At 37.2% G+C, this 24,043-nt stretch overlaps 1 protein-coding gene across 3 annotated transcripts in view; it reads left to right on the top strand.

Moving 5' to 3' along the window:
• Positions 1-24,043, top strand: part of hgo (homogentisate 1,2-dioxygenase) — a 431,143-nt gene that overhangs the window by 377,117 nt on the left and 29,983 nt on the right. For all 3 annotated transcript variants that reach the window (XM_090379845.1, XM_090379846.1, XM_090379847.1), the window contains 2 exons: positions 2,394-2,522; positions 23,195-23,324. In XM_090379845.1, the coding sequence (XP_090235971.1) occupies positions 2,394-2,522; positions 23,195-23,324 (259 nt within the window). The remainder of the gene's footprint in view (positions 1-2,393; positions 2,523-23,194; positions 23,325-24,043) is intronic.

Here is a 24,043-nt window from a genome sequence, read left to right on the forward strand (position 1 = left end):
TATAGGCCTAAACCTTGAACAATATTTCTTAATAGGTGTGAAACTTTTAGTAGCTTCCACGATTAATTCCTTGAATGCTTCCCACTTAGAATTTGCTGTTGGTAACATCATCATCATTGATCCCACTGTTCAGAATTTAATAAAAACTATCTAAGGCCACTGTAGTCACCTTTACGGAAGCAAAAACCCTTTCCTTTACCCCTGATGTTAATTATATCTTTAAGTAACCACATCAGTACATTGTGATCACTGCCACTTAGTGGTTCCTTTATCTGCAAATTCTTAATTCACGAAGGATCACTGCTGATAATCAGATTAAGAGTATTACTCTCACTGGTTGCCTCTCAAACATGTTACTGCAGAAAACAATCATCCAATAAATCCCCAAAAGTCTTACTAGTGTGTGAGTGACCTGCTGTCAAGTTCCCACAAGTTCCAGTCAATATCTGGAAAGTTAAAAACCTCCATTATAAAACATTCTGATTTACTAGCCCACTTTATTTCTCTGTACAATTGTTCATTATGTCATACCAGACTGACTCAACAGTGCACTGTTTATGTATATCAACTGGACGCACTTTTGATTTTATGTTTTTCTTATTTAACAGCATAACACCTCTTCCCTTCCTATCCTGTCTATCCTTTCTGTACACGTTGTACTCCCCAAATTCCAATTCTGCATTCCTAATATCTGTGTGACACCACGTCTCTGATATCCCAACAATAACCGGCTTTGATGTCTTGACCCAAACTTCAAATTCATCAAATTTATTTCCTATACTTCTAGCAGTGGTATACATGCACCTATTCTTATTCTTAGTTACCCTAATACATCCCATATACCCACCTGTTTCATGATAACTGCCATAGGTTCTGAAACCCCCAGCACTCCTCGTTCCAAGCTACTGCTTATTCTAATAGAAGTAGTGCAAGAATCGCCTTCACCTCTGCCTGCAGCTACTTTTAGTCTGTAAATCCCCCCCCTCTCAAGCAAGCAGTTTTCCAACCCTCCTAACACTGCCTCAATAGCATCAGCAAATATTCTTGCACCCTTTCTATTTAAGTGTATCCCATCCCTGTAGAAGCAGTCTCTCCTGTTAACAAGCACAGACCACTCTGAAAAAAATTCTACCCCTTGAGCCTTGCACATTCCCTCCAAGGCCGAATTGATTGACAAGGCTCTCATCATGTACTCCCTCCTGTCGTGTCTGGGCAGAATTGCAGATACTTTCAAATTTAACCCTAACTCACAACTTTTTTGCAACATTGACCTGTACTTGTTAAATAAATCTGCAGATCTCCTACTCTTAATGTCATTGGTGCCAAAGTGTATTTCTCAGTACTCCATTTCTCAAATTGAGTTCATTCTGAAGTGACTGATGCCTATGGAAGAAATGTTTTCTTCACAGCTATCACTGATTTCAGACATTTGTTTCTGTTAGTCAAAAGCTGTAGCATGAAAGCCAAAATAGTGCAAGAAATGTGCTAATTTTTTGGACTACTTTACTTATTTTTTTTAGCATTAGCATTAGTAGAGGCATACAATGCAAGAAAGCAAGCGTATGCAGCCTCAGCCAAAATAAAATGCTCCCATTTCACCCCTCTGTTCATTTCAAATACTTGTCCAGTTCAGCCTTAAATTTATTTAGGCTATCAACTTCCACAACAAAAGACGGAAGTCTGTTCCACAAATCAACTACCCACTGGTTAATGGCTAATTTCCGCACATCTATTCGACAACTGAATTTCCTCAATTTGAATTTATTCCTCCTCAAGTTCTTAATCTGAGCAAGAGGAAGAATTCCATTAGCATTCAGCTTGCTCAACCCATTCAAGGCCTTATACCTCTCAATCAGATCACCTCGCAGGTGTCTACTCTCCAGGCGCTGCAATTTGCGAACTTAAGCCCTTCTTCGTAAGAGCAATCCTTTGTTCCTTTCACTAATCTCATTTCAGCAGCTCTACATCCTTCCTAAAAATTGGCCTCCAGACCTGTACATTGTATTCTAGGTGTGGCCTGACCATTGCTTTGTATAACGGGATAATCACCTCCCTGTCCCTGCTAGCAAAATTCCTATATATCATTGACAAGATTCCATGACCTGCCCTGGCAGCCCGTCTGCACTGTCAGCTAATTTTAACAAGAGCTAACTTAGTTTGTTAATTCTTTTGTAACAGACTTTATTAAAACTGTATTAATCATTTCTAAATGAGATGTTCAACTAAATATATTAGATGTAAATACTTTCTGTTTAAATCCCACTCTTTATTTCACAGGAGGAGGGGAAGCCTCAGTTTAATTTGCCATTCTGTTTAGAATTAAACTTGCTATTAGTTTTTTTTATATTCAAAGTTTCATTTCTATGATTAAAGTGTATCCTATTTGTTTACAGGAAGCTGGTTTTTTTCCAGGTGGAGCAAGTTTACATGGTGCAATGACCCCCCATGGTCCAGATAGTGATTGTTTTGACAAGGCTTCTACTGCTAAGTTAGCTCCAGAAAAAGTAGCAGATGGGACACTGGTGAGCCAAAGGATATTCTTTTATTAAAATTATATCCTTGGCTTGATTATTTCTTATAGTTAATGTTGCTTAGGAAAACTAGTTTAATTTTTAAAAAAAAGTAACAAATAAATGATGTTCTTAGAATTCAGTTTGCTGGTATCAGTAAATCATAATTCAACAAACAAAACAACAAAAGCCATTGAAATTAAACAATAGTAATTTTAATTTAACAACAAAAAATTGCTTTGAGAAGTTATAATACAGGGTGATTCTAAATTATTGTCCGGGTTTCCGTGGCCTGTAATTTTCAAACCAGAAACAACAAAATAAAACTGCTTATGGAATATGAAAGTGTAACTCAAAAAGTTTTATTTGGCAATATTGTACTCACTGCATCGATGCCTTAAAGATATTGACGGCATTACTTCAAAATGGCAACTGTTCGAGAGAAGGCAATGTGTGTACTTTGGTTTTTTGAAACATAGTCCATTATCACAATGCAACGTCATTACAGAACTCAGTATAGAAAAGATGCACCTTCAGATAATGCTATCCGATGTTAGTTAAAGCAATTTCAAGAGACTGGTAGTGTTCTGCACTGGAAAGGAGCGGGAAGACCGAGCACTTCGCAGGAAGATGTTGATTGAATCCGTGAAGGTTTTCTCGAAGCCCACAAAAATCAACTAGACAAGCTTCTTTGCAGTTAGGTATATCACAAACAACTGTTTGAGGGTTGTTCATAACCGCATTCACCTCCATGCCTACAAACTGCAGATTGTGCAGGCTTTAAACGATAAACACCGCCATTTCCAATTTGCCCAAGACATTTGTCAAACGTCAAAGCTGATGAAAATTACCTTCGGAGATGGAGATTTAGTGATGAAGCAACGTTTTACATATCGGGAAGGGTAAATTGTCATAACTGCAGAATATGGGGATCATAAAACCCTCACGCCATTCGAGAATTCGAAAGAGATAGTCCAAAGGTCAATGTCTGGTGTGCTTTGTCATGTTTTGGGGCCCTTTTACTTTGCGGAAAAAAAAACAGTGACCTATCTGGACATGCTACAGCAGTATCCGTTACCCCAGTTGGAAAATCATCAGCCAAATGTGGTGTTCCAGCAATATGGTGCACCACCATATTGGGCTCTTATCGTCCGAGAATTTCTTGACATGCATTTTTCTGGGCGCTGGGTTGGGCGTGGTGGACCGATTTTGTGGCTTCCACATTCACCCGATCTTACCCCGCTTGATTTCTTCCTGTGGGAATATACGTGAAGGACATTGTGTTCAAGATCCCTGTGACTTCCCTCGATGAACTGAAGCTCAGAATTGTTGCTGCAATCGAAACAGTTACACTGCAAATGCTGGAGAATACTTGGAGGGAAATTGAATATCACTTGGACACCTTATGTGCCACGAAAGGTGCACATGTTGAAGTTGTTTAGCATTCTGCAGTATTGATTCTATAGGTAATAAAACTTTTTGAGTTACACTTCCATATTCTGTAAGCAGTTTTATTTTGTTGATTCGGTTAGAAAATTATAGGCCATGGAAACCCCGGCAATAATTTAGAATATACCCTGTATTCTTGGGCATGTTCAACATCTTGGGCATGCAGTTGGAATTGGTTATAATGACAGCCATGGGACCAGAAAAATATTGTTATTATAGCCAATAGTCATAACCAAAAGTGAGGTTAAGAATGAAATAAAAGAAATACTGTACAGTGTGGTAAAAGGTTGGCATATACTGTTATAATAAAGTTCTTCTATTGACTTCTCCTATTCTTTTAATTTTTCATAGTTATCTATGATGTTCTAAGAAATAAATTTCCTTAATATCATTGCAACATTCAGTGCATCTCTTACAGTTAGCATGTTAAACTCTGCATCATTCTCTTCTTCCTCATCATCTTTGTTATTTCTGGTCTAGTTTGTCAGACTCTCTACAATTTCCTTATCTATTAGTTCTGAAGTTTCAACATCTTTGTCTACATTAATTATCAAATAAAATTTTTACAGCTTTCTTAATATCACCTATACTGTTGAAGCAATCAATCCATTCTGCTAAAGAAATTTCATTTCATTGCATAGCAGGCCCCAGTGTCATGTAATTGTGATCAACCAATTTATAGTGTTAATGTACAGCTAGGCTTACTGCAAGCTCATATTGCTTTTCTTGCTTATAACATACTGCCTTATTTCATTTGCATCATATTGCTTATCTTGCAAAGTACTGCACCGTTTTGCTTATAACCTGCTACTTTGTTTGCAGTATACTGCACATTCTTCACTCAGCTTTCACTCTGGGCTAAAGACCAAAATGAATACATACTCCTACTGCTTAAATCATTATTCAACCCCAAAATGGATGGATACCTTAAGGAACTTGAAAATGACAATCCTAAGAGGCCAAACCTGACCAGATGTAGCAACCCTGCCCATCTTTTCTAATTATTCACTCGCTGACTAGTAAATTGTATAAGTAAATTGTATCCCTTCCTCATTCAGAAACACCTGCAAAGTATTGCAGGATCTCCTAAGAGACTGCAATCAGGGACCTATCAATGGAAACTCTGAACTCTAGGCTTTGTGAAAAACCTACAACTTGCAAACTTCACTGAATCCTAGTAAAAATATTTCCCCACACAACCCTAAATATGTCTAAAGGTGTTATATCCAATTGGGATCTATTGAATGTCACAGAGAAAGAAATAACCCAACAGCTACAAGAACAAAATGTAATTTAAGCCAAACAAATTATGATTAAAAAAAGATACCCCTACCAGGAATATTATTTCAACATTCAACTCCCCTAGCTTATCTTTGTTGGTAAAAGAAGTTTTCTTTTTTGCCACATTCACTCTTCCCAATCCTTTGAGGTGTTATACATGCAAAAAAAAGTATGGCCAGTCTCAAATGGCATGCAGAGGAGATCTTGTCTGCCCCAACTATGGATCATCAGGTCACATTCAAAGTGACTGTTTGGCAACACAAGTTACCTGCCCCAACTGCAAAGGTGACCACTCAGTATACAACTAAGATATGTTAAAGTTGGAAAAGTGAGAAAAAAAGTAATAAAATATAAGGTTAACACAAATAGTTATCAAGAAGCAAGGAAACTAATTGTGCCTGTATACTCAAACATGCTACCTATGCCAGTGTTGTACAGAAGCATCGAACAATTGCCACTCAAACTGATATCATGGTTCCTACTAACATATCAATCTCTTATTGGGCTCAAACTGTCTTCTCCCAGCAGCAGCAACCTAGTGTATCTCAGTAATAACCTAACTTCTCAGATGAGGTGCATAATACTCCTCTAACAATACTAGCAGTATCTTCTCCTCCAGTGATTGCTACCACATCCACAGTTTGAGTTCAAATGTAACAAAGAATATTCAAGATACATCAGTGGACACAGGTAACACAGCCAAACAGGAAGATCTGATTTTAGAAGTTTATGTGCAAGAAGATGTGGATACTCGCTGGCCTTTCTTCCTGAAAAAAGACAAACCAAAATCACAAGCCAGCCACACTCAAAAAAAAGTCAGTACAGCTTCATTGACTAATTACAAATAATGCTCTTATTATACAGTGGAATTCAGAGGCTTTTGTTGCAACATTGATGATATCCAAGACTTAATTAATCATCACTATTCTCCAGCTGACATTCGTTTTTATCCTCAAAAATTTTTTTGAGGAAAATTGTTTTTTGAAAAAGTTTTTGAAAATTTTTTTGAAACATTTTTATCCTCAAAAATTCCCTCTTCAGTAAAGAACTAGTCTCTCCATCAACGAAATCATGTAATAGCAGATGCTGCTATATTACGATCTATATTACCTATATTATCATGGTGATGTGACCATCTTGGTAAATTCACAGATCCTGGCTAAACACATTCATCTTCATACCCAGATAGATGTTGATGTACATCTAATTATTCAATTTGCGATAACAATTGTCTCAATCTATCATTAAACTATACTTATTATTCATTAAAATATCTTGAAGATCTCATTATGCAGCTATGCTTCTCTGTTTATATATATTAAGGGGTTTTAATGGGTTCCACCCTTATATATAGGACTCCTCAAAACTAGTTAGTGTGGCCAACTAATTGAAAGCCTTCTAAAGATGCAATACCTTACTATACTCAATATTGTTGCACTCATGTATTGTTCCCAAAAGACATACCTCTGCAATAGATCTTTTTATTTGTTTTCCAGTACTGTTCCCAGTCATAGTGGTCTGTTATAAATGATCCATTAGACAGTGATTGCCTTCCATTTGTGTATAAACTATATAGTTAACCTTTCAGGAAATGGAAATTTTCCCAAGCTAACTGGGTCAAGTATCAATCATTTGTTTCCCTTGATGAGAAAGTAATTTATCTGCAGCCTATTGATAGTGTCACAGATTACATCATGGTGCAAAATGTGGCAAAATGTGACCAAAATGTGGTCAATACCACTACTGAATCCCCTGGTTGGAAGCATTATAATTATTGATGGAATAAAGAATGTACAAAAGCAAAGAAGCCAAAAAATAAAACCAGCAATTTATTTAGCATTAGCAGAGACATATGATGCAAGAAAGCAAGCTTATGCAGCATCGGCCAAAAAACACTCCCATTTCACCCGTTCATTCGTTCCAAATGCCTGTCCAGCTCAGCCTTAAATTTATTTAGGCTATCAACATCCACAACAAAATATGGAAGTCTGTTCCCCCAATCAACCACCCGTTGACTAAAGGCAAATTTCCACTCATCTATTCTACAACTGTCTTTCCTCAGTTTGAATCTATGCCCCCTCAGTTTGAATCTATGCCCCCTCAGTTTGAATCTATGCCCCCTCAGTTTGAATCTATGCCCCCTCAGTTTGAATCTATGCCCCCTCAGTTTGAATCTATGCCCCCTCAAGTTTTTAATCTGAGCACAAGGAAGAATCCCATCAGCATTCAGCTTGCTCAACCCATTCAAGGCCTTATACACCTCAATCAGATCACTTTGCAGGTGCCTACTCTCCAGGCACTGCAATTTGCAGAACTTAAGCCTTTCTTGGTAAGAGCACCCCTTTGTACCCCTCACCAATCTTGTTGCCCTTATTTTTCCATGTTCCAACCACAGTTAACCTCATCAAGTATAAACAGTTATGGGCAAAAGCATATCTCATCCAAAGGTGAGCCAAGAGGAGATCCTGGGTCCATTTTCCTTCCAACATTAACAGGAATACTGGCACCAGAATAATGTGAAAAAAAAAAAAAAAAATTAGCTTTCTTGCTGAGAAAGCTTGTTTTAAGTTTAAAGTTTTTATCAGTTTTTCTACTATACCAGTCATCTCCTGGAATGGGCAAGAAAACTCTGACGCCCCTCCAACATAGCCCACATTTAGGGCAGAATTTTGCTAAATTTTCAGCATCTGAATATTTGCTGGCACTTTTCAAAAAATTAAAAATCCCACAAAATAGCATCCTATTAATTTCAAACTGCTCCCTTTCTTTCATATAACCAAGCCCTTCAATATTCTGAACTTTTTAATGCTAATAGAACAGTGCCCAACAGTGCTGTCAGGCCAAACAGGATTTACTGTGTCATGTTACAACATTCTGATGATAAAGCTTTGTGCTTCCTTCTGGTCTTGTGCAACGAAATATATTATTTCTAGAAAACAGCCTACTTCATGGCTTCACCCCACTGTTTTAGCATTCTGGACGCCTGGGGAGGATCCCACCAATCCTCATAATTATAGACCAACATCTCTCTCCCTCTCTCCCCCCTCCCTCCCTCCCTAGTTGCCTTGGAAAAATCCTCAAAAAAAGTAGTCCACAGCACACTTACACTTTCAAACATGGCTTTCATCAGAACAGGTCTCCTTGTATCTTATGGTCAAGGCCAGATTTGCCATTCATAATATCTTTATTAAAAAGTTAGTTAATTTGGATGCTAAATTTTCAGCATCTGAATATTTGCTGGCACTTTTCAAAAAATTAAAAATCCCACAAAACATCATCCTATTAATTTCAAACTGCTCCCTTTCTTTCATATAACCAAGCCCTTCAATATTCTGAACTTTTCAGCATCTGAATATTAATATTTGCTGGCACTTTTCAAAAAATTAAAAATCCCACAAAACAGCATCCTATTAATTTCAAACTGCTCCCTTTTTTTTCATATAACAAAGCCCTTCAATATTCTGAACTTTTTAATGCTAATAGAACAGTGCCCAACAGTGCTGTCAGGCCAAAGAGGATTTACTGCATCATATTACAACATTTTGATGATAAAGCTTTGTGCTTCCTTCTGGTCTTGTGCAACTAAATATATTATTTCTAGAAAACAGCCTAATTCATGGCTTCACCCCACTGTTTTAGCATTCTGGACATCTGGGGAGAATCCCACCAATCCTCATAATTATAGACCAACATCTCTCTCTCTCTCTCTCTCTCTCTCTCTCTCTCTCTCTCTCTCTCTCTCTCTCTCTCTCTCTCTCTCTCTCTCTCTCTCTCTCTCTCCCTCCCTCCCCCTCTCCCCAGTTGCCTTGGAAAAATTCTTAAAAAAAGTAGTCCACAGCACACTTACCCTTTCCAACATGGCTTTCATCAGAACAGGTCTCCTTGTATCTCATGGTCGAGGCCAGATTTGCCATTCATAATACCTTTATTAAAAAGTTAGTTAATGTATGTAGTGTGTTACATTTCAGGACTTTTAGAAAATAGTAGTAAAATAGTAAAATAGTAATGAAAAATTCACAATTTATGACAAAAAAAGAACAAAAAGCAATGACTTTTATGCAAAAATTGAGAATTTTTCATTTTTGTTAACCTTCCACATTCATTTTTCCAACCAGCACATGACAAGACATAATATCCAGTGCTTCAGCTACAGTATACAGTATGTGAATAGCCTATGATTAGTATAAAGCAGAGCTATGATGCTCAATATATTCTACATTGTATTTCAATGTTTGTAGAAGAATAAGAGAAATTTACCTCAATATGATACATAGAACCTTCCGTATGACACTCTCCAGAAATTAAAACAAATATAAAATTAACGCAAAATGATTACAGTAATAAAAACAATTTTAAAAATTTTAACATAAATTTCTCTTTATACATTAAAAAAGCTTTCCTCCTAGTGACATTTTTTGAGCCAATGGGAGAAGAGGGCGGGGCAATTACATCACTTAATCGAGCCAGTGGGAGAAGAGGGCGGGAAAATTACATCACTACAAATGTGCAGGTAAATAATTACATAGGTCATTTTCAGATTAGATTTCAATCAGTGTACAAATAATAACATTATACAATACTTAACAATATAAATATTTACAAAAAACTAAAATATTTACAAAATACTAAACTATTTACAATCATACCTCTGTGTTGGTGAACATTACATGGAAGGAATACAAATGGGCAGAATCAGACACTTGCTGTTGACAATTTAGAGCGCATACATGGGACACATGAAAACTGCCTCTATAACGTTCATCAACCTTGTACACATGTTTCACTATCCATGCCCAGCATCATTTAATGATCTGTTGTATTGTTTTTTGTATATGAATGTCAGCTGATGAAGGGACCCATCGTCCCGATATAGTTTGTATATTTGTAAATAGTTTAGTATTTTATAAATATTTTAAATATTTGTATAGTTTGTAAATATTTTAGTCCTGCTCTTTTGGGTGCAATAATATTCCTCATGCATTATGGAATCCTCGAGGCAGTGTTAGGTGGGTCAGAAAACTGCTAGCTTGGGAGGGAGATTCATAGACTAAAAGATTAGCAGTAGCCGCAGGCACAGGTGAAAGTGATTCTTGCACTGCTTCTATTGTAATGAGCAGCAGCCTAGTGAGCAAGTTGCTGGGAATTTCAAGAGCTGCTGGGAGTCATCATGGAACAAGTAAATAGATGAGCTATGTTAGGGTAACTAAGAGTAAGAAAAGGTGCGTGTATACTTGTACATACTTCTAGCGTGTATACTTCTAGCATTGGTGTACTGCATGTATATCAATACTAGAAGTACAGTAAATAAATTTGATAAATTTGAAGTGCTGATCAAGACATCAGAGGTAGATATTGTTGGGATATCAGAGGCATGGTGTCACACAGATATAAGCAGAGCAGAATTGGAATTTGGGGAGTACAATGTGTACAGAAAGGATAGACAGAGTAGGAAAAGAGGAGGAGCTATGCTGTTAGTTAAGAAACACATAAAATCTAAGGAAGTGCATCCAGTTGACATGGGTGGACAGTGCAATGTTGAGTCAGTTTGGTGTGATAAGCATTGGGAAAGGGAAAATGAGAGGAGTGTGTTATAGGCTTAATAACTCTGATGAGTACAACAAACAGTTGTGCAGAGAAATAGAGTGGGCAAGTAAATCAAAATGTCTTGTAATGGGGGATTTTAACTTTCCAGATATTGACTGGAACTTGTGGATTGTTCACTCTCACTAGCCTCCAAAACAATCCTCCAATAAATCCACAAAAGTGGATTTATTGGAGGATTGTTTTTTACAGCAACATGTTCGAGGGGCAACCAGAGGGAGTAATACTCTTGATCTTATTATCAACAGTGATTATTCATGCATTAAGAATTTGCAGCTAAAGGAGCCACTAGGTGACAGTGATCACAGTGTACTGATGTGGGATTTACTTAAAGATGTAACTACCATCAAGGGTAAAGGAAAGGGTATTTGTTTTCGTAATGGTGACTACAGTGGTCTCAGACAGTTTTTAAATTCTATACAGTGGGATCAACTAATGATGTTAAAAACAGCGAATTCTAAATGGGAAGCCTTCATGGTATTAATCTTGAAAGCTACTAGGCTTTTCATAGCAAATAGCAAATACTGTTCAAGATTTAGACCTAAATGGTTGTGAGATGACGTAACGAGGTTCGTGGCAGAGAAGAAAAATGTGTGGGATGTATATAAATTATCAGGTGTCACAGAAGGCTATGGCAGATATAAGCTAGTCTGTAATCAAGTCACAAAGGAGTTTAGGCAAAGGAGGCAAAAAAAAAAATAACAAAGACTTTAGGGATGAATCTGATTGGTCCACTTGATGTTGGTGGCTCGACTGTTGATAATCCTGCTCAGATAGCTAACAAAATGAATGAGTATTTTGCATCTACATTCACACATGAGGAAATCTGTAAGAAAGGGGAGGACAGAAGTTTACTAAACTCTAACAGGAAGCTAAATGGTTTTGTATTGTAATAATGAAGAGCAAAGTGATTTTGTAATAATGAAGAGCAAAGTGATTTTGTAATAATGAAGAGCAAAGTGGAGGAGAAATTATTGAAGTTAAACATAAAAAAGGCACCTGAGGCAGATGGAATCTATCCAGTTCTATTGAAGGAGGCAGCGAGGGAAGTAAGAAACCCTTAGCCATAATTATGAGAGCATCCTTAGATTCAGGGAGGTCCACATGGACTGGAGATGTGCAAATGTATCCCTAATTCACAAAGGGGGACACAAATAATTATAGACCTGTTAGTTTAACTTCTGTTCTGTGGAAAATAATGGAGTCACTGGTTAAAGAAGTGATGCAGAATCACCTAGACAAGATGGCAGTAATAGTTCAGACACAGCATGGGTTTGTTAAGTGGAAGTCTTGTCTGACCAATTTTATTGGATACTACTCTGTGGTCACAAAGGAACTGGATGCATAAAATAATTTTGATATCCTATACTTGGATTTCAGAAAAGCTTTTTATACTGTTGCACATGGAAAACTGCTGTACAAATTGGAGAAAGTTGCTGCATTAAGGGCAAGTGGATAAAGGAATGGTTGAGTGGGAGATGGCAAAGAGTGGTAATAAAAGGACACTGCTCTGCATGGACTAATGTTATTAGTGGAGTCCCCCAGGGTTCGGTGCTGGGCCCATTTTTGTTTTGTGTATTCATCAATATCGTTGAATGTATATCAGGCTTAATTTGAAATTTGCAGATGATACAAAGGTTGGCAGGGTTGTTAATCACAGTAAAGACAGTATGCTACTGCAACAGGATCTAGAAAAGTTAGGCAGTTGGGCTGAGAAGTGGCAACTGAAGTTTAATCTTGACAAATGCAAAGTACTGCGTATCCGTAGCAGTAACCTAAGAGAAATGTACTAACTGTGTGGTACTATACTAATGGAGGTGGAGAATGAAAAAGACCTGAGGGTAATTGTGCAGTCAGATATGAAGTTCTCTGAACAGTGCAGATGGGCTGCCAGAGCAGGTCATCGAGTTTTGTCAATGATATCTAGGAATTTTGCTAGCAGAGACAAGGTGATTATCCCTTTATATAAGGCAATGGTCAGGCCACACCTTGAGTACTGCATACAGGTCTGGAGGCCTCATTTTAGGAAGGATGTAGAGTTGCTAAAACGAGTACAGAGAAGGGCAACAAGACTGGTGAGAGGAATAAAGGGATGCTCTTACCAAGAGAGGCTTAAGTTCTGCATGTTGGAGTATCTGGAGCTTAGGCACCTGTGAGGTGATGTGAGGTGAATGGTTTGAGCAGGCTCAATGCTGATGGGATACTTCCACTTGCTCAAATTCAGAATCTGAGGGGGGGCATAGATTCAAATTGAGGAAAGACAGTTGTAGAATAGATGTGCGGAAGTTTGTCTTTAGCCAGTGGGCAGTTGATTGTTGGACCAGACTTCCATCTGTTGTTGTGAAAGTTGATACCTTAAATAAATTTAAGGCTGAACTATAAAAACATTTGGAGTGACCGGATGGGTGAAATGAGAAGGGTTTTTTTTTTTTTTTTTTCTCAGCTGATGCTATATAAGCTTGCTTTCTTGCATCATATGCCTCAACTAATGCTAATTTTAACCCAAAACAAAAGGCCTTTTCTAAGTGATCTTTGTAAATGCAGGTAAATAATTACTTAGTGATATTTATTCGATCTTGAGAATGCTGCGTGGTGGGTCAGCCAATGGGAGAAGAGGGATGCAGTTCATGTGGTGCAAGTAGGAGGGGCAGTCATGTCACTACAAATGCACAGGTAAATGATTACATATGTCATTTCCTGATTAGATATCGATCAGCTCATTTTGGCAGATGTGTCTTTTACATAGAAAAGATTTAACTGACTCCATCATGCATCCATGGGGGTTGGTGCGCAAATCGAGCAGGGGCGGTGCCCCCTAGTTTTACATTTAAAAAATTTACATTAAAATTTTAAAAAATTGTTTTTAATTGATTTTATTACTGTAATCATTTTGCATTAATTTTATATTTGTTTTAATTTCTGGAGAATGTGATACAGAAGGTTCTATGTATCATATTGAAATAAATTTCTCTTATTTTTTTACAAATAATGAATAGCCTATGTGATGATATGTATGAAAAAAACATAATAATTGTTAGATTTCTATTGGTTCAAAAACACTGCGAGTTGAATAATTAAATGTGGATAGACAGACAAATAAATAATAATTGTGATATTTCTATCAGTCCAAGTTCAGTGAAATTTGTGATGGCTCCACTAATCTTTCTGAAAGTTATTACATGAAGACAAAAAAAAAAAAAAAAAAAATCCAGATTTTTAGTATGGCCCGACAAATCTTTTTAAAAGGCCCAAATATAAAATCCATCCGCTGGGAGTCAGGTTGTTATATGTGGACAAACAGATAGAGATACATGTTTTTATGCCGACCGGGCTAGCCGGGTGGGTAAAGCGCCTGCCTGGCAACCCAAAGGTCGCGGGTTCGAATCCCGCCTCGGGCTTGGATCAAAGTACTGCAAAAACCTTGGGAGGTGCACTATGGCCACAGAAGCCGATGCGCCAATAACTACCAAAAAAAAAAAAAAAAAAAAAAAAAAAAACATGTTTTTATCCTTGAATAAAGACAATAGGCACATTATGCATTTATGCTAACATGCCTAAAAATGAACATCCTGACATCTTGTAATGGTTTCCAATAGGTATAGAGAAGGCATTGAATGCTACCCGACAATATAAGCATTTATAGTATAAGGGGAGGGGGACCTACCTATATATGTGAAGAATTTTCTCCAAAATCCATACCTTTCAAGTTTGATACCAACATTGCTGTCTCTATAATGTTTGTCGGAAGGGCTTCCTCAGGAATCAGTAATAAGTGCTACTCTTTTTGCCTTTACAATTGATTCTATCACTAAGCAGCTTTCAAACATAGTTGAGGCTTATCTTCATGCCAGTGACATCTCTATTTCCTGCCATTCCTAAAACATGAGATTTACTGAACAGTAGCTGCAAATATCCTTGAATGAAGTGTAGTGGTGCTACGGTAAGCAGTCCAAAAGTCCAAAATTGTTATCATTTTTGGACTTTTGGACTTGCAGCAGAAAAGAAAACAGTTGCTATTCATTTTTGTAGACAATGCAAGCTATATGCAGACCCTGAACTTAAAATTTCTAATGGCACCATCCTGGTCACTAATAACATCAGATTTCTAAGATTAATCTTTGCCAGTAAATTAAATTTTTTAGATCATATTAAAAATATATGTGCTTCCTGTCTCAGAATAGTTGAATATACATTTTCAATGTAATCTAAAAATTCAGTTATATAGGAAATTTATTAAATCCCATCTAAATTATAAAGTTCCTATCTGTGATTTGGCCAGAAAGAGTACATCAAGGACTTGATCCTATTCAGTACAGTACCTTGAGGATTCCACTTTGTGCTGTCAGAACATTGTCAGTAGTCTCTACATACAGAGAAGCTTCTCAGTATGTAGTCAAAATTTTGCTAGAATATTTGCTGATGTTATCGAGGCTGTATTAGATGGGTTGGAAAACTGCTAGCTTGGGGGGGGGGATTCACAGACATAGATTAACAGTAGCCACAGCCCGAGGTGAAAGTGATTCTTGCACTGCTTCTATTGGAATGAGCAGCAGCCTGGAGATCAAGCTGATGTGGAATTCAAGAACTGCTAGGAGTCATCATGGAACAAGTAAATAGGGTAGCTAAGAGTAAGAACAGGCACCTGTTCTTACTCTTATACATGCACCTGTTCTTACTCTTAGTTACCCTAACTTGTGTTAGGGTAGCTAAGAGTAAGAACAAGTGCATGTATACTTGCATATACTTATTGTTATTATTTGGTTTTTAGGAGCATTAGCAACTAAAGCCATATTGCTCCGGGAATATGCGGTTGTCATTCCCTGACCTTTCCCCGTCCTCCGTATTTGGTGGTGACGGGCTTGAACCCCGGTCTAATCAAGAAGCGTGTGCTACGCCCTGCTGCTCCTTGCATATACACCAGTGTGATGAGTATAGAAAATAAATACTCCTAGCATTGGTGTACATGCAAGGAGTATAGAAAATAAATTTGATGAATTTGAGGTGCTGATGAAGACATCAAAGGCTGATGTTGTTGTTGGGATATCAGAGACATGATGTCAGAAAGAGATAAGGAATACAGAATTGGAATTTGGGGAGTACAATATGTACAGAAAGAATAAACATGATAGGAAGGGAGGAGGGGTTATGCTATTAGTTAAGAAACACATAAAATCTAAGGAAGTGCATCCAGTTGACATTGGTGGACAGTGCAATGTTGAGTCAGTTTGGTGTGACATAAGCACTAGGAAGGCAAAATTGCGTAGGAGTGTGTTATTGGCCTAATAAATATGATGAGTACAACAAACAGTTGTGCAGAGTGGGCAAGTAAATCAGAATGTCTTGTAATGAGGGATTTTAACTTCCCAGATATTGACTGCAAGTTGAGCTTTGGTTACTTACACACTAGCAAGACTTTTGTGGATTTATTGGATGATTGTTTTCTACAGCAGCATGTTCAAGAGGCAACCAGAGGGCGTAATACTCTTAATCTGATTATCAGCAGTGATTCTTCATGCATTAAGAATCTTCAGATAAAGGAACCGCTAGGTGGCAGTGATCACAGTATACTGATGTGGGATTTACTTAAAGATGTAGCTACCATCAAGGGAAAAGGGAAGGGTTTATGCTTTTGTAAAGGTGACTACAGTGGTCTCAGAGATTTTTAAATTCTGTACAGTGTGACCAACTGGTGATGTTACCAACAGCAAATTCTAAGTGGGAAGCATTCAAGGAATTAATTGTGGAAGCTTCTAGGCTTTTCCTACCAACTAAGAAATATTCAAAGTTTAGGCCTAAATGAATATCAGATGACTTAATGAAACTCCTGGGAGAGAAGGGAAAAAAAAGACTACTGCATATAAATTATCAGGAGACAATGATGCCTATGATAGATATAAGCTGGTCTGTACTTAAGTCACAAAGGATGTCAGGTAAGCAAAGGCAGATTACGAGAAATCTTTGGCAAACAAAAAAAATGGATGTCAGATGACCTAATGAGACTCGTGGCAGAGAATAAAAATGCATGGAATGCATATAAATTATCAGGAGACACAGATACCTATGATAGATATAAGATAGTCCGTAATCAAGTGACAAAAGATGTTAGGCAAGCAAAGAGAGATCTTTGGCAAACAATGCAAAGAAAAACAATAAAGACTTCTTTACTTATGTAAACTCTAGAAAGATGGGGATGAATCGGATTGGTCCACTTAACATCAACGGTTCAATAGTTGATGAACCTGCTGAGGTAGCTGACAAACTGGATGAGTATTCTGCATCTACATTCACACATGAGAAGTTCTGTAGAGAAATGGAGGCCAGAAGCTTATCAAGCTCTGGCAGGGAGCTAAATGATTTTGTAATAACTGAGAGCAATGTGGAGGAGAAATTGTTGAAATTGAACATAAGAAAGGCGCCTGGGGTGGATGGGATCCATCCAGTTATATTAAAGGAAGCATCAAAGGAAGTCAGCAAACCCTTAGCCATAATTATGAAAACTTCCTTGGGCTCAGGGTAGGTCCCCCATGGACTAGAGATGTGCATATGTGTCCCCAATTCACAAAGGGGGGATCAAAGGGTGACGCAAGTAATTACAGACCTGTTAGTTTAACTTCTGTTCTAGGGAAAAAATACTAATGGAATCACTGGTTAAAGAAGCACTGCAGGATCATCTAGACAAGACAGCAGTTATAGTTCAGTACAGTAATTTACATAGCATGGATTTGTTAAGGGCATGTCTTGCCTGACAAATTTGATTGGATACTATGATGTGGTCACAAAGGAAATGGATGCAAAAAATAATTTTGAAATCATATACTTGGATTTTAGGAAAGCTTTTGATACTGTTGCACGTGGAAGATTACTGTACAAATTTTAGAGGTATGGCATTAAGGGTAAGTTGCTACCATGGATAAAAGGATGGTTGAGTGGGAAAAGAGAGAGTGGTAATCAATGGACACTGCTCTTTGTGGACTAATTTTATTAGTGGAATCCCCCACAGTTCGTTGTTGGGTCCAGTGTTGTTTTCTGTATTTATCAATGATAGTGATGAAGGTATATCAGTCTTGGTGTGGTGGAGGTAGCTCGCACGAGCCGGTTGTTAAATTTTGAAGGATTTTGCAAGCCAGTTATTAAACCGACAATGGCTGTAAACTGTGGAGCAGCAAGCACTACATTCCATAATGGCCAGTGGCATTTGGGTAATCCGGCTGAGGTGCACATATTTCTGCACCCTTTGTGGTTCCTTTCCCCACCCCTTCCCTACATGGCAGCCTGTGTAGGGATTATCTGTAATTTTACAAGAATATTATTCCCAACAAACAGCCTGCTTCAGTCCTGTCCCATTTTCAAGCATTGTTAATCTGCTGTGGGGGTGAAAATTATCATAGTGAAATTAACTAAGTATTTTTATAATATCTATTCTATCTACAAAATGACTAGTACTGCTTGAATTTGTCAGTGCGGTCGCATTTCTACTGTTCTCCGCATTTACCATCTAATTGTAATTTATAGTCTTAACAAATTCTGTATGTGTAGTATCTACATGATCCTAATGCTACTAGCTACAAGAAAATATTCTTGTTTCACCATGCCTTTATCAGGTAATTAGTAATTAATATGTTTGTATTAATAGTATTCCAGGTAAAGAAACAGTTCTGCAAAGTCACCTGATCTTGTTTCAAGGCTGTCAACTAGCCTTTGTTGAAAGTACCCTTTGAACAATATAGCCTAAGGAAATGGAATCAGAGATCACCCAACACCAGGGACTAATCTCTTAATCCTTTACTTCCTATAACTGATTAGTTAAAACTAATGGAAAAACTTCTTCCTTGTTACAATGCATATTTGATGCTAACTTAATGATAATGCAAATGAATTAACACAATGTTGCTGGATGCTCTGTCCCACAACAACCAATGCAACAATACACCAATCCAGGTTACAGCTACTCTCAAGGATATGTTGCATTGCAGCCAATGGCATCACTAGTAATAAATCAAGCCAGCATGCAATACCAGCAACTATTATTAAGCCAATCTATATGTAATCAGCTGACTAATTTTGATCTAAAACAACAACAAGCTCTCAGTAACCAAAATCAAGTGCTTTCACAACCAACAATGTCTACAATATCAAAGATTAACAGCAGTATGTCAACCCCAGTTAATCCAGACAACAGCAATGAATGGAAGACACCATCAAGAAAAACAAAGAGAAATATCCCCAGATCTGATATAAGAAATGTTAAAGCAAAAACAATAGCAAAACAATACTCAACAGTAACGAGCAACAAATTTGATGTACTAGCTCGAGACATGGAAGAAGACAATGGAGAAGATGATGAAACACAAACAAGGAAAACTCCTGCCGTACCTGCCATTCATATAGAAATTGAGGACATAAAACCATTACTAGCAAAACTAAACTCAATTGTTCCTGAAGAATATATGTTCAAAATAGAAAACAGAAAAAAGATCAGAATTATGCCAAAAACTAATAAAGCATATATGCTAATAGCCAAAGCACTAGAAAATACCAATTACAGTTTTTATGCACATTCACCGAAAGAAATAGATGTTATAGGGCTGTACTGCGAGATGTATATTACTCAACAGAATTAGATGATATCAAAGCTGATATAGAAAAACACAACCATCAGGTTGTGAGGATCTGTAATATAAAACACAGTGTCCAAACTGCCTCTATTTATGTTTTTCATCAATCTAACCAAAAGCAAACAATAAAGATATATATAATATCGAATACATCCCTAATGCCAAAGTAAAATCCGAACCACCTCATAAAAAAAGGGAACTAGTGCAGTGTAAAAGATATCAACAATATGGACATACCAAAACATACTGCCAGCATCCATTCCATTGCGTAAAATGCTCTAAAAACCACCTGACAAAACAGCTGTCCAAAAACTGATAGACAAACTCCAGCTAAATGCACTCTTTGTAGCATTTTTGGTCGGCACACTTTATAGTTGGCACATCCAGCCAACTATAAAGGATGTACTGTTTACAAGGAGATCCAAGCAAGAAGATTTCCACCTACCAGGGTGAAACAATAGGCAATACAGAACAAGACATAAGACAACCTCAAGCCAGACAGCCTTATCCTATGCTCAAGTAGTGAAAGAAAGATCCCAGAAATTACAAGAACAGAACAACCTCACGCAAAACATGCCAACACAAGTGCAACCATCTCTTTTCAGACTGGAACAAGGTCTAATTAGACAAGTGGAAAATCAGGCAAGGTTGACAGAAGACATAAGAATGATGCTAACAGCACTTGTAGCAACACTTAAATAATGATAAAATCATTAAAAATTGCTCTTTGGAATGCCAATGGCCTGGATGGACATAGCCAGGAGGTTAAAAACATTTATTATTGAACATAACTTAGACATCATATTGATTACAGGAACACACTTTACAAAAAGAAACCATTTTAAAATGATGAACTATAGCTACTGCAACACAAAACATCCTGAAGGAACAACTCAGGGAGGTTCAGCAATAATTGTTAAAAACTCCATAAAACACCATAAGCTAACCAAGTATAAAACAAATTCTACCCAAGCAACAAGTATTACAAATGACGACTGGAGAGATCCTATCACAGTTTCTGCAGTCTACTGCTCACCAAACTATAATATTAGTAAAAATGAATTCATAACCCTATTCCAACCTTTTGGGAATAGATTTATCGCAGGAGGAGATTACAATGCCAAGCATGTACAATGGGGTTCAAGAAGAATAACACCAAAGGGATGAACACTACAAAGAGTAATGCAAGAAAATCACTACGAACATTCATCTACAGGCGGACCGACATACTGGCCAACAGATAGGAGAAAAGTTCCTGATATATTAGATATCTTCATAATTAAAGGGATTGTGGAAGATTATACAGATACAACATTGAGTCTAGACCTATCTTCTGATCACTCCCCAGTAATAGCAAATTTGAGCTCGCATATCATAATCAGACAGAAATCACCAGTTCTTCATAATAAACACACAGATTGAGAATACTTCCAAGAGCTATTAAATGAGAAAGTAAACTTAAAAATGATTCTTAAAACATCTGACGATATTGACCTAGCTGTAGAAAACCTAACAACAATAATAATACAAGCTGCTGCCTGGGAAGCTACACCAGAAATAAAAACACACAGGGAAAAACAGAATTTGCCAATCATCATAAAACAAACAATAGCAGAAAAGCAAAGGCTACTTAAGACGAGTCTGGCAACTGAACAACACCCTGAAGACAAAAGAAATTTTAATAATGCAGCAAGAAATTTAAAAAGAATGCTCTATGTAATAAAAAATGAGTCAATTCAGGAACATCTGGAACAGATACTGCAACTGATGCCACTGACTGCCCTGTGGAAACTACAAAAAGGATAAAACAGCCAACATAACCAGTACCACCTATCAAAAATCCTAACAATGGCTGGGCAAAAAGTGACTCAGAAAAAGCCAACACTTTTGCTGAAAACCTGGCAAAAGTTTTCTAACCATATCCCTCTGAATCTACAGCAGAAGAAGAAGAAATTCATTGTTATCTTGAAGCTTCTTATCAGCTGTCACCTCCTGTAAAAAGCTTTGTTTCCAGCTGAAGTAAGGAGTATCATACAAAGAGAACTGAATTCTAAAAAAGCTCTGTGGTACGATTTGATTACTGATAAAATACTCAAGGAACTACCTCCAAAAGGGCTAATGCTTCTAACACACATATACATTGCCATAATACGTGTGGGCTGTTTCCCAGCAGTATGAAAAGTTGCCCAAATAATAATAATGATACTAAAGCCTGGGCAACCCTCCAGTGAAGTAACATCATACCAGCCCATCAGTCTACTACCAATATTATCAAAAATAATAGAAAAGCTAATATTAAACAGCTGAAACCAATCCTAGAAGAGGAAAACTTAATTCTACCACATCAATTCGGATACAGACAGCAACATGGCACTGGCATAGTATTTAGGGTTAGGCGCCATCTGTGGTTTCCCACATCTGCACCGTATGTACTGTGATGGATGCAGAACTACTGTGCCAGAAAAAAGTGTAGTGTCTGGTTTATGCAGTATTGTGTTATGTTCTGTTGTTTTGTCTCTGGCTACTTGGCCGCAGGGCCCCCTATTGGAACCCTACATTGCCCGCCACTACCACCAGTGGGAGGTGAGCCAGACTGCCTTCATACTCTGGCTGATCTCTGCCAGAGTCGCCTGAGCTTTCTGGGCGGAGACCAAACAAAAAAAAAAGGGGGGGGGGGGAAGATAGTAGAAGTGGTGGAGTCATAGTAGACAAAAGGAGGAGGATGAGGAAAGAAGGCATCCTCCAGCGGAAAGAAGAAGTAGGAATCACCCCTGGTCTGGGAGCCCACCGAAGGCCAGGGAAAGGAAGACAGCTTGCAGAACAAGGAAGGTCTCCTTCCCAACAAAGTTTGGAAGGTGCAACGGGAAGTGTCTGAGTTTGATTTATATCAGTTCAGTGCCATCATTCCAACGTGGAAGATGTCCAGTTAGGCGTTCATTCAGTTCTGATAGCGGCCAGTGATGAGCAACATGGCACTATTGAACAAGTGCATAGAGTTGTCAATTTTATACAATTGTCTGGAAACAAAAAATATTGTTTGGCTGTGTTCTTGGACATCAGCCAAGCATTTGACAAAGTTTGGCATGCAGGATTACTATACAAACTGAAGCAGGTACTACCTCGCCAATTATATATAATTATTAATTCATACTTCACGGAAAGATATTACCAAGTGAAACTGAAAGAAGAACAAACCACCTGCTTTCTTATTTTGTCCTTTTATTAACTGATTCCTAATTCTTTTGGACTATTAGTAAATGTGAGTGACATCATATAATATGATTTAATTAATAGCAAATAATTAATAGTAAATTAATATAGACAAGTATAAACAAGTTGCCTATTGGCTGTTTTTGTATCATATCTGAGATCCCATTATCACACCAAACTTTGGGGTATGATTCAGATACAGCCAAACAAATCCTCATATCATCAAAGACAGAAATGAAATTCTCTTTAAAAATTTGTTTAGCAGGCTATTTTACTAGAGGTAAATAATATATGCTTGACAAATGTACAAAAATATACCAAACTTTTTCATGTAGAAAAAGTGTCTTCCCTTCCCTTCATTTTTATGTTTATGTTATTATATTCTACACAGTTTCCTTTATTCAATATAATAATTTAAAATAACAAAAACAGCTTTCTCTCTTCTTATTGTTACTTCTCAGTTTGGATTTCTTTCATACATTTTAGGAAAACATAAATACTCAAACAGTTCCCCTCCCCTTCTTTTAGGCATTTATGTTCGAAACATCTCTGTGTCTGGCTGTAACAAAATGGGGACTTGATAAATGCCATAAACTTGATCCTGATTACCAAAAATGTTGGCAAAATTTGAAGAAGAACTTTACTTATGAAAGCAAATGTAAGTAACTGAAAACAGTGCTAAGCATATCCATTTTAACTGTTCAACTAAAATAAGGCCTTCCATTGGAAAGGTGGTTATCCTTTCTGTAAATTATAAATTTTATTTTATAAATTTATAGATATAAAATATGCATATTTATGGATTAAATTTGAAACTTCTCAAAATACATAACTTTATATCTAATATAATATTCGGTAAAGTATGACAGATGCCTCTTAGGAATATTTAATTTAGTTTAAAAGCAGGTGACTCACCACTGTTTACCAGATTTTTATGTGTAACTTGCAGTTACATATATAGGATATTTACTGTTGTGGTAACAGTGTTCTTAAACATCATCTGTTTATTAGGAATCCTGCTTTCTGTAGAAAACATGAAAACAAGTTCATCATAAGACTGTATTTGTTGGAATATATTCCATTTGACAGTTATCTGATTTGGTCAGGAGAACCAAAAGGCTAAATAAAATTAGATAGAATGGAATACAAGAAAATTTTGTGATTCTATTGAGGCAGTATCAATGTATTAGAAAACTGCTACTTTGGAGGGGGAGGTATACAAACTAATAGATTAATATCAGCTGCAGGCAGTGGTGTAAGTGATTCCTGCACTACTTCTGTTGGGAGCAGTCTGAAAAGATAGGGGTTGGAGATTATAAAGACTGCTAATGGGAGGTCCTCACAGAACAAACAGATACATGGGCCATATCAGGGTTA

Source organism: Mastigoproctus giganteus, chromosome 8 (assembly GCF_048544385.1).
Source record: "Mastigoproctus giganteus isolate SK-2022 chromosome 8, ASM4854438v1, whole genome shotgun sequence".
Lineage (NCBI taxonomy): Eukaryota > Metazoa > Arthropoda > Arachnida > Uropygi > Thelyphonidae > Mastigoproctus > Mastigoproctus giganteus.